General features: G+C 48.5%; 1 protein-coding gene and 1 long non-coding RNA gene across 7 annotated transcripts in view; one reads left to right on the plus strand and one right to left on the minus strand.

Annotated features, from left to right (window-relative positions):
* Nucleotides 1–14634, minus strand: part of LOC143787560 (uncharacterized) — a 131168-nt gene that overhangs the window by 80433 nt on the left and 36101 nt on the right. The window lies entirely within an intron of this gene.
* LAMB2 (laminin subunit beta 2) overlaps nucleotides 1–14634 on the plus strand; it is a 73606-nt gene that overhangs the window by 26752 nt on the left and 32220 nt on the right. For all 3 annotated transcript variants that reach the window (XM_077276411.1, XM_077276408.1, XM_077276409.1), the window contains exons 4-10: nucleotides 306–441; nucleotides 8507–8580; nucleotides 9955–10143; nucleotides 10568–10631; nucleotides 13157–13359; nucleotides 13996–14116; nucleotides 14293–14481. In XM_077276411.1, coding sequence (XP_077132526.1) covers nucleotides 306–441; nucleotides 8507–8580; nucleotides 9955–10143; nucleotides 10568–10631; nucleotides 13157–13359; nucleotides 13996–14116; nucleotides 14293–14481 — 976 coding nt within the window. The remainder of the gene's footprint in view (nucleotides 1–305; nucleotides 442–8506; nucleotides 8581–9954; nucleotides 10144–10567; nucleotides 10632–13156; nucleotides 13360–13995; nucleotides 14117–14292; nucleotides 14482–14634) is intronic.

Consider the following 14634-nt stretch of genomic DNA (forward strand, 5'->3'; position numbering starts at 1 on the left):
GAGTTATTATCTCTTACCCTTATTTTCTATAGTAGAGGATGAATGTCTGATTCCCTGGTGGTCTAGTGTAGTGAAGGGAAATCTTCCTGGTGTCCAAATGGTTTACTTTTCTTTCCAGGTAGAAGCAGTTTCTCCTGTGTCTTGTCTGTGACAGAATCGGTACAGTTCTCCTGATGACGGGGTTGAGCACTTCCTGAGCACTCTGCCTGATCAAGTTTTAGGGGACATTCACATTCATTTCATTATGATATTTAATAACTTGTCACATACTGTATATATAAGTCGATTTCCACTGTATTCCCCAGGACGAGAAGAAGTGTTTTGTCTGTGACTCGCGGAGACCTTACAACCGACTGACCAATCCCATCAGTCATCGCATCGAAAACGTTGTCACCACGTTTGCCGAAGACCGGAAGAAGGCCTGGTGGCAATCTGAGAACGGTAATCTGCCCAGAATTGTGTTACTTTCTATTCTCCTCCAACACAATGTCAGCCCACTCCTCTGCTGAAATACTCTGTGCTGCACTCTGTACCCCTTCCACTCCTCTGCTGAAATCCTCTGTGCTGCACTCTGTACCACTTCCACTCCTCTGCTGAAATACTCATGCTGCATTCCATACCCCTTCCACTCCTCTGCTGAAATCCTCTGCGCTGCACTCTGTACCCCTTCCACTCCTCTGCTGAAATACTCTGTGCTGCACTCTGTACCCCTTCCACTCCTCTGCTGAAATACTCATGCTGCATTCCATACCCCTTCCACTCCTCTGCTGAAATACTCTGTGCTGCACTCTGTACCCCTTCCACTCCTCTGCTGAAATCCTCTGTGCTGCACTCTGTACCCCTTCCACTCCTCTGCTGAAATACTCATGCTGCATTCCATACCCCTTCCACTCCTCTGCTGAAATACTCTGTGCTGCACTCTGTACACCTTCCACTCCTCTGCTGAAATACTCTGTGCTGCACTCTGTACCCCTTCCACTCCTCTGCTGAAATACTCATGCTGCATTCCATACCCCTTCCACTCCTCTGCTGAAATACTCTGTGCTGCACTCTGTACCCCTTCCACTCCTCTGCTGAAATACTCTGTGCTGCACTCTGTACCCCTTCCACTCCTCTGCTGAAATACTCATGCTGCATTCCATACCCCTTCCACTCCTCTGCTGAAATACTCTGTGCTGCACTCTGTACCCCTTCCACTCCTCTGCTGAAATACTCATGCTGCATTCCATACCCCTTCCACTCCTCTGCTGAAATCCTCTGTGCTGCACTCTGTACCCCTTCCACTCCTCTGCTGAAATACTCTGTGCTGCACTCTGTACCCCTTCCACTCCTCTGCTGAAATACTCATGCTGCATTCCATACCCCTTCCACTCCTCTGCTGAAATCCTCTGTGCTGCACTCTGTACCCCTTCCACTCCTCTGCTGAAATCCTCTGTGCTGCACTCTGTACCCCTTCCACTCCTCTGCTGAAATCCTCTGTGCTGCACTCTGTACCCCTTCCACTCCTCTGCTGAAATACTCTGTGCTGCACTCTGTACACCTTCCACTCCTCTGCTGAAATCCTCTGTGCTGCACTCTGTACCCCTTCCACTCCTCTGCTGAAATACTCTGTGCTGCACTCTGTACACCTTCCACTCCTCTGCTGAAATCCTCTGTGCTGCACTCTGTACCCCTTCCACTCCTCTGCTGAAATCCTCTGTGCTGCACTCTGTACCCCTTCCACTCCTCTGCTGAAATACTCATGCTGCATTCCATACCCCTTCCACTCCTCTGCTGAAATACTCTGTGCTGCACTCTGTAGCCCTTCCACTCCTCTGCTGAAATACTCATGCTGCATTCCATACCCCTTCCACTCCTCTGCTGAAATACTCTGTGCTGTACTCTGTACCCCTTCCACTCCTCTGCTGAAATCCTCTGTGCTGCACTCTGTACCCCTTCCACTCCTCTGCTGAAATCCTCTGTGCTGCACTCTGTAGCCCTTCCACTCCTCTGCTGAAATCCTCTGTGCTGCACTCTGTAGCCTTTCCACTCTATAGGTAGCAGCAATGACTTTTGCACCCGGACCCCCATAGTGTCCAGAACAAACACTTTTGGGCCCCTTTAAAGAGTAACTAAACTTTAATTTTTTTATAATTTTGTCCAGCGTGGAAAGTTATGAAACTTTGAAAATTACTTCACTAGAGGATTTTTCTTAATTCCTGCGTGTAAGCGGCTTCCATCTCCCGGCTTTCCCCCGATCTATTTCCTGCCCTCAGTTACATTGCTATCAGCATGCACTCATGTGGAGCACAGATGATGGCAGCGATGGGCCAGCGCCGGTCTCCTCCTCTGTGTCTTCTGCTCCTCAGAACCGTCTCCTGCAGCAGCTTCTCCCCAGGAGTTAGTGACACAAGTGATCTGACCCATCACTGCCATCATCTGTACTCCAATGGGGAAAGGTCGGGCTTTGCAAGCAACTTTTTTGTAATTTTTTTTTAGGGAAATTATGATAAATCCTCTATAAAAAAAAAAGTGACTTTACCACTTTTATGCCTGGACAGCTTCAAAAATCGGAACAGTCCTGGGAATTCGGGACTGTAGCCACCTGATGATGGAGGGTCCCGACGTCACGCACAAGGAACCTCCCGGCGTCGCTATTTTTCCAGAAATCAGCGTCTGGGAGATTTGACGTCTTCCAGGAGTTTTCCTTCCCCTTATACAGGGTCCGAAAACCCGTGTGTGGCATCTGCTGGGGCCGCACCCGCCAGGCTCTGCTTCAGACGGCCTGTAAATTGGCCCCCCGACAGCCCCGCTCAGCTCCCGTCTACTTCTTCTTTCCTTCCATTTCCTCATTAAAGTCGTTTAATTTAATTACATATATTCTTCTCTGGGATTAAAGCTATAAAAGAGGGGGAAAAAAATGGGAGGCGAAGTATTTGAGGATTTCTCCAGCTAATCCCAACAGCTTTTTATCTGCCGCCCTATTAAAATTCCTCTATTTTATTCTGAACCTTTTCCATCCCCCGCCCTGGAGCTCCTGGGAGGGGGAACAATTAGGATTTGGGAAGAATATATCAATCTTTCCACAGGAAACCCTGACTCAGATCTCCGTTCTCCACGTCCAAAATGGTATTGGACCCGCACGGCTTAAAAATCTGTTTCTTAGTTTATCCGATTCTGGGAAAGCTGGGTGAATATGGCTGACAGCATGGCCACCATGAGAAGTGTTACCTAGCTTTCCTAGTATCCTGAGTGGCTGATCTGCGATGACTGCTCGGGGGATGGTCTTATTAAAGGGGAACAAATAGAAGAAAAAGGGCCCACCAAAAATTCTGATGCTGCCTCGTTCTACCAAATCAAGGGGCAAGAAGCTCGGGCCCTTCTTCATTCCTCACCTCTTATGCTTTGTAATACGACCACCACTAAAAGCCAAACATTTCTTATGTAAGAGACTACCCCACTACAACCTATCAGCCTCATTTTCCTTCACCAGGATGCCTAGCCAACAGGGCCAGAGTGTATCCCAAAAAGTGCCCCCTAAACAGTGCCTCTAACCCCACTCATAAATAGTAGTGCCCCAGGAAGTCTTCCCCCATTACCAGTGCCAAGCGCCCTATGCCTAAACAGGACATATCCAAAAATGGTATCAAAATACCCCCATAAACAGTGCCAGGACCTCTCCTAAACCGTGTCAGAGTGGGTATCTAAAAAAGTCCCCCCTAAATAGGGTCTATACCCCATCCTACTGCAATGTGCAAGAAACAGTGCCACCACAACACTGTGGCCATAAGCAGTACCCCAGGAAGACCCCCCCCCCCTACACAGGGCAAACACCCCCCCAAACAGGGCAAGCATTCCCCCTAAATGGGGCAAACACCCCTAAACGGGGCACACACCACCCCCTTAACGGGCAAATGCCCCCTAAACAGAGCAAACACCCCTCTAAGCAAGGCAAACGCCCCCTAAACAGGATAAACACCCCTCTAAGCAAGGCAAACACCCCCCTAAACAGGACAATCACCCCTCTAAAAAGGGCAAACACCGCTCTAAACAGAGCAAAAGCCCCCCTAAACAGGGCAAACACCCCATAAACAGGGCAAAAGCCCCCTAAATAGGGCCTATACCCCATCCTATCGCATATGTGCAAAAAACAGTGCCAATCGCCTTATTAATTTAAATATTGCCCCTACAAATAGTGCTGGAATAAGCAGTAACGCAGGAAGGCCATGCCCCCAATATCAGTGCCAAGTGCCCCTAGATCTAGCAACAGAGACCCCAATGATGTCAGAGCGCCCCCTAGACAGAGGAAAAGAGGAAGTGGAAGAATGATCCCAAAACTGTCCCCTTAAATAGTATGCAGTATACGTGAATCCTCCACTGACCCCCACTACCCTCTACCCCGGGTCTGGAGCGCTCAGCGCCATTTTTTCCCCCATCTGCCCCCGCGATGTGTCCGGAGGGATATAACACTTGTGTTTGGCTTTTTACCAAGTAGAAAGTTCAGGCAGAGAAAATCTTGTTATTACAAGTGTGGGGGGAACAGGTGGAAGATAGCGGGACATTCCTGCCGGGATCCGCTGCCAGCACATTAGCGGTACTGCCGCTGCCAGCACATTAGCGGTACTGTACGCCTCTACTGTATGTGCAGCTGCCGCCCTGGACCGGATGGAAGGGGCAGCCTGGTGAATGCTCGGCATATGAGGGCCGCCTGTACTAATGCAGCAAGATACAAAGTATATACCCCTAGTCATGTGAAACACGTGGGCCTATTACGGGGGTAAGGACCCCCTTAAAGTGGTTCGGTGAACTAGTAAACCTCAAGCTCTGCGGCCCCTTTAAACAACTCCCAAGAGTTCGGCCCCCCACCGATCAGAGGTCCTTTCCTAAGGATGTGACGTTTATAGTGTGATCCCATAAAACCTCTTTAAGAGAGAGAATAAGAGTGAATTTATACAATAAAGGTAGACGCTGCGGCTGCTATGGGAATCATCCATTGTTAGTTTCGTCACTGTGTTGCAAACCCTGTGCAGCACCGAGCCCTGCATAGGAAACTTCATTACTAGAAAACAAGGGTATATGGGTTATGATCGGTTGTCACGGAAAGGGGTAAAAACTGGAAGAGGCATAATGGGGGGCTAGTTGGATCCTTCCATGTCCACCACTCTTCTTCACAGGCCATCAGCAATCAAACATTCTGAGTTTGTATTTTTTGTCTCCCGAGTCCGGACCCGTTAATGCCCCGCGAGGGGTTAGTCCCCCCACAGTCTATTGAAGTCCGTCCAGGAGAATATGGAGATCGGCGACACTTAATCTGCGGATTTCATTCCCTCATTATTATCATTTCAGCTTCAAAGCCCGAACCCTTTGATGTATTTGTGATTTCCAGCGGAGAGATCTGGGCACTAACATGGGGCAGCGACATGTGCCAACCCACGAGAAGAGGGGGGTCCACAGAGTAAATCAGACCACCCATTCTAGCAGTGGGTTTAGCCACCCAGGACATGTTGTTTGTTTCCCCCTTCACCCAGTCTGGACCAGGACAAATTAGGGCTGGGCCCCTCTCTTCAAGGGTCCCGTAACAGGTGCCTGGTCTGCCTCTAATAGTGCCCCCCCAAAATAAGAAGAAAATATACAAGAATAAACCCGTGTTATTCTATTCAGCGGCGTCTCAGAGTTACATCTCGAGGCCCGCGGTCCGGATGACCATTTCTAATGCAGCACGGATGAGTGGCGCTGGTGCAGCGGGGCAATCTAGCTGACACAATGGTGGCATATGTAGCAGAGCTGGAGCAGCAGGAACTGGAGTAGTTAAATTAGATCAACGGCAGCAGAGCTGGAACAGCAGAGTAGCAGAGTTGACTTACTGATAAAGAAACCATGAGTTTTCAACAGCGGCTCAATGCAGCAGAGATCATACAGTGATGTAGCAGAGTCCAGTCAGAGAAGAGGAGGCGGTATAGCATTGCTGGGTTCGCATCAGAGGCTCAAGGTTGTTACTATGGAATAGCAGAGATGTAGAGTGGTGCTTGATGTAGCAGTGCTGGAGCTATGGAATAGCAGAGATATAGAGTGGTGCTTGATGTAGCAGTGCTGGAGCTATGGAATAGCAGAGATGTAGAGCGAGGCTTGATGTAGTAGTGCTGGAGCTATAGAACAGCAGAGATATAGAGCGGTGCTTGATGTAGCAGTGCTGGAGCTATGGAACAGCAGAGATGCAGGACGGTACTTGATGTAGCAGTGCTGGAGCTATGGAATACAGAAATGTAGAGCGGTGCTTGATGTAGCAGTGCTGGAGCTATGGAATAGCACAGATGTAGAGCGGTGCTTGATGTAGCAGTGCTGGAGCTATGGAATAGCACAGATGTAGAGCGGTGCTTGATGTAGCAGTGCTGGAGCTATGGAATACAGAAATGTAGGGCGGTGCTTGATGTAGCAGTGCTGGAGCTATGGAATAGCAGAGATGTAGAGCGGTGCTTGATGTAGCAGTGCTGGAGCTATGGAATAGCACAGATGTAGAGCGGTGCTTGATGTAGTAGTGCTGGAGCTATGGAACAGCAGAGATGCAGGACGGTGCTTGATGTAGCAGTGCTGGAGCTATGGAATAGTAGAGCTGTAGAGCAGTGCTTGATGTAGTAGTGCTGGAGCTATGGAATAGCAGAGATATAGAGCGGTGCTTGATGTAGCAGTGCTGGAGCTATGGAATAGCAGAGATGTAGAGCGGTGCTTGATGTAGCAGTGCTGGAGCTATGGCATAGCAGAGATGTAGAGTGGTGCTTGATGTAGCAGTGCTGGAGCTATGGAATAGCAGAGATATAGAGCGGTGCTTGATGTAGCAGTGCTGGAGCTATGGAATAGCAGAGATGTAGAGCGGTGCTTGATGTAGCAGTGCTGGAGCTATGGCATAGCAGAGATGTAGAGTGGTGCTTGATGTAGCAGTGCTGGAGCTATGGAATAGTAGAGATGTAGAGCGGTGCTTGATGTAGTAGTGCTGGAGCTATGGAATAGCAGAGATGTAGAGTGGGGCTTGATGTAGTAGTGCTGGAGCTATGGAATAGTAGAGATGTAGAGCGGTGCTTGATGTAGCAGTGCATGAAATATGGAATAGCAGAGACGTAGAGCGGTACTTGATGTAGCAGTGCCGGAGCCATGGAATAGCAGAAATGTAGAGCGGTGCTTGATGTAGCAGAGCTTGAACAACTAAATAGCGGAGTGATACAACAGGGCTTGATGTAGCAGTTCTGCATCCACAGCAGAGATGAGTTTGCAATGGTGGTACAGTAGAGACAAGGAACACACCGCAGGCAATTGTAAGACAAACTGATCATTATTTCTTACAGAAAATAATCCATCTAGATAAACAAAGCCTGGATACGGAACAGTGTGGGACACACTGATAATGCAAAAAGCTAAACCACAAACCAAAACAGTGCAATAGTCCAAATAATACAAAAGTTTATTAAATATTAGAACAAAGACCATATACAACAGCGTGGGTTACCCAGAGATGCATATAGAGATTATCAAACCATACTGCATAAAAACATACCAATGATGGAGCAGGGGAATCGCGCCGTCTCCCACCCACCCAGACGCGCGTTTCGGAGTAATCCTTCTTCAGGGGGCTTGGGAGACGGCGCGATTCCCCTGCTCCATCATTGGTATGTTTTTATGCAATATGGTTTTATAATCTCTATATGCATCTCTGGTTTTGTTATATTCTATTTTCCTATTGCCACTGGTGGGGAACTCTGTATGTATTTATTTATCTATGTGAGGTATGAATCGCACCATGCATTTACTTTATACCATGGGGATTGCTGCCCTGCTCCCAGTGTTTCATATTTTTTGTTATCACTTTTAACCCACGCTGTTGCATATGTTCTTTGTTCTAATGGTGGTACAGTGTAGAGGTGGGAAAATCGACTACCTAAATTCCCAAAGCTGTGTGACAACCAATATGGCTGCCATGATCCCGCAGGAGTCGTCTCCAGCTGTTTTTCAGTTATATTTGTCAACAGTGCTAAAAAAAAAACATAAAAAGGGCAGATTCTAAGTATTTGCCTTCAGAAGGGGCAGTTCTGTGCTCTGACGATCGTCTCAGTCTAAATTGTCCCACAATCGGTGTAGATCTGACAAATGGAGATGCCCTTTAGACCCTTCATACTCCTGGATATTAGATATATAATAAGTACTGTACATATGTAGAAGTAATGGGGCAGCCGGACACACGGACCCGTCCTAGTGATGGTGCTGGCTGCCAGTGCGACAGTCTCACCAGCAGCAATGTCCTGGATCAGAGACGCTCCGATCTCGGCCATTTGACCTCCTGGACATTTCATGTCATTCAGAAGTAAATGGGGGATCGGTGACCGTCACGGACCAGGGGTGTCTGAGCCGCTTCTCTGTCCCAACCTTGTGTTATTGCGGGGCTGGAGATCATTGCTGCGCTATAACCTGGGGTGCGATATGGATTTCCTATAGCCTGGCCATGATCTAAAGCCGTCCTGTCGTCTTCCTCCCGACACAGGGGTCTCTGATGTCAGCGTTCAGTTAGACCTGGAGGCCGAGTTCCACTTCACTCATCTCATCATGACTTTCAAGGTCAGTATAATGGCGGCCGTGGGTCAGTATAATGGCGGCCGTGGGTCAGTATAATGGCGGCCGTGGGTCAGTATAATGGCAGCCGTGGGTCATTGGCGGCCGTGGGTCAGTATAATGGCGGTCGTGGGTCAGTATAATGGCGGCCGTGGGTCAGTATAATGGCGGCCGTGAGTCAGTATAATGGCGGCCGTGGGTCAGTATAATGGCGGCCGTGAGTCAGTATAATGGCGGCCGTGAGTCAGTATAATGGCGGCCGTGAGTCAGTATAATGGCGGCCGTCAGTCAGTATAATGGCGGCCGTCAGTCAGTATAATGGCGGCCGTGGGTCAGTATAATGGCAGCCGTGAGTCAGTATAATGGCGGCCGTGAGTCAGTATAATGGCGGCCGTGGGTCAGTATAATGGCGGCCGTGGGTCAGTATAATGGCGGCCGTGGGTCAGTATAATGGCGGCCGTGGGTCAGTATAATGGCGGCCGTGGGTCAGTATAATGGCGGCCGTGGGTCAGTATAATGGCGGCCGTGGGTCAGTATAATGGCGGCCGTGGGTCAGTATAATGGCGGCCGTGAGTCAGTATAATGGCGACCGTGGGTCAGTATAATGGCGGCCGTGAGTCAGTATAATGGCGGCCGTGGGTCAGTATAATGGCGGCCGTGGGTCAGTATAATGGCGGCCGTGAGTCAGTATAATGGCGGCCGTGGGTCAGTGTAATGGCGGCCGTGGGTCAGTGTAATGGCGGCCGTGGGTCAGTATAATGGCGGCCGTGGGTCAGTATAATGGCGGCCGTGGGTCAGTATAATGGCGGCCGTGGGTCAGTGTAATGGCGGCCGTGGGTCAGTATAATGGCGGCCGTGGGTCAGTATAATGGCGGCCGTGGGTCAGTATAATGGCGGTCGTGGGTCAGGATAATGGCGGCCGTGGGTCAGTATAATGGCGGCCGTGGGTCAGCATAATGGCGGCCGTGGGTCAGTATAATGGCGGCCGTGGGTCAGTATAATGGCGGCCGTGGGTCAGTATAATGGCGGCCGTGGGTCAGTATAATGGCGGTCGTGGGTCAGGATAATGGCGGCCGTGGGTCAGCATAATGGCGGCCGTGGGTCAGCATAATGGCGGCCGTGGGTCAGCATAATGGCGGCCGTGGGTCAGCATAATGGCGGCCGTGGGTCAGCATAATGGCGGCCGTGGGTCAGCATAATGGCGGCCGTGGGTCAGCATAATGGCGGCCGTGGGTCAGCATAATGGCGGCCGGGGGGCAGTATAATGGCGGCCGTGCCCCGCACCTATGCTTGCTGTCAGTGAATGGTAACGTTCCTATGTAATTAGCCTTGATGAACGTTGTATAATTTTGATGCCAACTCTGTGATTTCTTTCTGAAGACTTTCAGACCGGCGGCCATGTTAGTGGAGCGGTCGTCTGACTATGGACGGACTTGGCAGGTTTACAGATACTTTGCCTATGATTGTGCTGCCGTCTTCCCGAATATTTCACGCAGCATCCAAAAAAAGGTGGACGATGTGATCTGCGAGGCTCGATATTCTGAAATTGAGCCTTCTACGGAAGGAGAGGTGAGGAATGAAGGACAGTGAAGCGCTACTGCCTATGTTGGTGCTATATATGGTAGGTAGTGTTCGGCATCATGCATATGGCGGCATTACATACAATTCCCGGAGCCATAATTCCACAGTAATACACTTCTATGGGGCCCTACTGTACCTCCGTATGACTAATAATTTCTTAGTAGGGTTTCATATGGTGCACCATATGGCAGCACAAAGAGTACCTATGGTTCTGTAGCACACCACCTCACTGTCATCATCCGTCTCTACCCCTTTATACCATCAGTGACCTCACGGATGCTCCGAGCCTCTGTTAACTTTCCTTTACGAGCTATATGCTAATATTTTGCTGGTGACCCTACACTGAGTGCAGTATATACCGTATACTCTCTAGTCTTGTTTCCGCATGTAACCCTCCCCTCTCTCTGTGTAGGTGATATTCAGAGTTCTGGATCCGGCCATTCACATCAGGGACCCGTACAGTCCTCGTATTCAGAGTAAGTTAATTAATAAGTGATTGAGCACAATATCGTATTACCGCTGTATGTGCAGAGACATAATACCGCCACTATACACTCCTATGGGGCCTCCATACACTCCTATGGGCCCCTATACACTCCTATGGGACTCCCACACACTCCTATGGGGCCCCTATACACTCCTATGGGCCCCCTACACACTCCTATGGGACCCCTATACACTCCTATGGGCCCCTATACACTCCTATGGGACTCCCATACACTCCTATGGGACCCCTATACACTCCTATGGGCCCCCTATACACTCCTATGGGCCCCTATACACTCCTATGGGGATCTACTGTACCTCTGATTTCTTGTAAAGGTGCAGAGTTATTCTGACATTTCAGAGCCACAAGGAGCCATTATTAGAGGGGAGTAAAAAGACTGGTCCAGTGGCCATGTTGGTGGTCTGTAGCCCCCAGACCAGAATCTGCGAATCTCCTCCTACTCCCAGTGCATCCTCTGATTAGTAGACCTGGGGCCACCGACTACTAACATGGCCGATACACCAGGGACCTGCAAGTATTTTTGCTCAATATACATTTTTAAACATGGGATGTTACTTCTTTCTGTATTACACTTCAGAGCTGCACTCAGAATTCTGCTGGAATCACTGGAAATATACATTGCATTATTCATCTTGTACCGATCCACAGTTTACGGCTGCCGTCACACTATCAGTATTTGGTCAGTATTTTCCATCAGTATTTGTAAGCCAAAACCAGGAGTGGAACAATTAGAGGAAAAGTATAATAGAAACATATGCACCACTTCTGTATTTATCACCCACTCCTGGTTTTGGCTGAGAAATACTGATGTAAAATACTGACCAAATACTGATAGTGTGACGGCAGCCTAACTCTGTATTATACTCCAGAGCTGAATTTACAATTCTGCTGGTGACCATTGGAAACAGTAAAAACATGTGGTCAGATCCCTTAAGATTATCTCCTATAGCACACAAGGTTTTCCCTATAATAAACTATTAGAAATCTCCTGATTTATAGAAGAAACCTCCAAGAAAGAAAAACAAGAGAGCAAACGCTGCTTAGACAACAACCCAGCAGAGGATGCTGGGAGATTCCAGCTTTGAAGCCTGCAGAATTGTGGAACACCTGAGGGGTATAATACAATATGTAACAGGATCAGTAATGTAATGTATGTACACAGTGACTGCACCAGCAGAATAGTGAGTGCAGCTCTGGAGTATAATACAGGATGTAACTCAGGATCAGTAATGTAATGCATGTACTCAGTGACTGCACCAGCAGAATAGTGAGTGCAGCTCTGGAGTATAATACAGGATGTAACTCAGGATCAGTACTGTAATGTATGTACACAGTGACTGCACCAGCAGAATAGTGAGTGCAGCTCTAGGGTATAATACAATATGTAACAGGATCAGTAATGTAATGTATGTACACAGTGACTGCACCAGCAGAATAGTGAGTGCAGCTCTGGAGATGTAACTCGGGATCAGTACAGGGGAGGAACATTCTCATTGATTATTTCCAGCAGCAGATTTGGATTTCGATGCCATTTTCCGCCTCCAGTAGCTCGGTGCAGACTGATGCAGGAGTCTTAGAGCAGAATTAACAGCTCATTGCTGATTTATTTCCTAGCAGTGAGGGGACGCCTGTGTCCCTTCTGAATGCGGCAGAGTTATTTGTGAGCCGGGGGAGATGTCTGGGGCTGTTACTGATTTAGCTCGGTGCCTTTCTGCACTTCCATACATGGCAGACGCCCGGCACAGCGGAGGACACTGGCTGCCGCTCTTGGCTCCTCTCCAGTCGCCAGCCCTGTGTGGAGTTTATGGAGCAGATTATTGTGCCGTCCTGACAAGTCCCAGCTGGTAGAATAAGTGGAGGTGTCAGAGGCGGGATAACAAGTGCATGGGGCGCTATTACCGGCGGGCGCGGCATCGGGCACCGACCGCTAGAAGGAAAACTTAAATGAAAGTTACACAACTTTTCGGCTCCCTCCGATCCCTGCAGTTTAACCAGTTAAATGCCGCTTTCAGTCTCTATTAAAAAAAGAAAAAACGCCATAACTGCAGTTTTTTGGTTACCGCACCTCCCCGAGAAGATGCAATGCAAAAGTGATCACAACTTCATGTGTACCCCAAAATGGTGCAAAAGGGAAGCCTTGCCTGTGACAACAAAAAATGCCAAAGAACTTAAAAAATAGCGACAGAAACCAATTTTCTTTTTACAAAGTTACTTTTTTGCTAAACCTTTTTCATGTTTTTCATTGTATGATGAAGTGAATGGTGTCATTAATAAGTACAGCTTGTCCTGCAAAATACGAGCCCTCATATGGTACGCTGACGGAAAAAAAATGATAGCTTTTGGAAGAAGAAGAGGAAAAAAAATCCAAAAAAATGTCAATTGGGGTTGACGTGTATACTTCCAGCACCAATAGAACTGGGACATGCAGCTTATTATATATTATATAGACACCACGTCCACACGCCATCCTGAGCCTTCTCTCTTTCCTCTTAGATCTTCTGAAGATCACCAACATCAGGATTAATTTCACCCGGCTGCACACGTTGGGTGATAATTTACTAGATTCCCGACTGGAAATAAAGGAGAAGTATTATTACGCCCTGTACGAGCTGGTGGTGCGCGGCAACTGCTTCTGTTACGGGCATGCCTCCGAGTGCGCTCCTATTGAAGGGATCTCCAAAGACGTGGACGGAATGGTAAGGGGGGTTATGCTTTTTTCTTTCTTTTTTCAACTTATTACGTGTTTCAATTAGTTTTTTTAGTATATCTGACACCTCGGTCACTCCAGCTCTATATCCCGCCCATCGCTGCCTCTTCCTCCTGCCTGATAGCCTCCATACTATGTGACTTCAGGCACATGAGCCATCAGTCAAGCACGAGGAGGGAATAGAGCCGGAGTGACAAAGGCTTCAGATCTACCATAGCTCTTCAGCCTCATTTGCATATTATTATTATTATAGCGCCATTTATTCCATGGCGCTTTACATATCAATTTAAACACTGCTTTCTCAGTGTTAGAGTAGCGGACCGGCCATATAAAGATATCGCTGGACTTGTCTTTGAAAGAGCTACATGTGTTTATAAAAAGTTTGGGGTGGGGGGCGGTGAAATTCTGCTGACAGATTCCCTTTAAATACATTTTTAAAGGGTCAACCAAGTTCATATACCCTCAAAGTAAAACCGAATCTGATAGAGAGTGTCCTCTGTGTGGGATCCTCATCCCTCGGTCGTCCTGCTATACGAGCTGTGTATTACTTTATTTCACCTGTGGGGGCGCTGCGGGGACACTGATCACTTTGTGCCTAATTTTTGGGGTATTTTTCGATCCTCAGGTGCATGGGAGATGTGTCTGCAAACACAACACCAAGGGGCTGAACTGCGAACAGTGCGACGGTTTCTTCAATGAGATTCCCTGGAGACCAGCAGAGGGGCGCAGCACCAACGCTTGTAAAAGTGAGCAGAGATTTGATGGCTTCCTCTTTTCCCTGTGTTGACTGCTCCTTTTGTCACCATTTTTCGCAGCTGCGGACCTATCCTTTTGTCGCTGGGTCACCCCGGCTCTATAGACCTGCACCGTTCCTGCTCTCCCCTAAAAGACCCCAGGTCTTAAAAATGTCTTTGATCCTCAGAGTGCAACTGCAACAATCATTCCCGGAAATGTCACTTTGACATGGCGGTGTACCTGTCCACCAGAAACACGAGCGGCGGCGTCTGCGACGACTGTCAGCACAACACCATGGGGCGACACTGCGAGCTCTGCAAGCCCTTCTACTACAAAGACCCCACCAAGGATATTCGAGATAGCAATGTCTGCAAAGGTACCTGGGAAGGGGGGGTTAATCTGCTCTCCCCATTACAAGCGCCGTTTCGGGTATGCAGCTCCCATGCATAACAACATACAGCCCATTTTTAGTTGCTTTCTTCTATTTTTTCCCTTATTTTAACCAAGAGTAGTAGTCAGAGGGAGTGGA

Source organism: Ranitomeya variabilis, chromosome 8, assembly GCF_051348905.1.
Source record: "Ranitomeya variabilis isolate aRanVar5 chromosome 8, aRanVar5.hap1, whole genome shotgun sequence".
Classification (NCBI taxonomy): Eukaryota; Metazoa; Chordata; class Amphibia; order Anura; family Dendrobatidae; genus Ranitomeya; species Ranitomeya variabilis.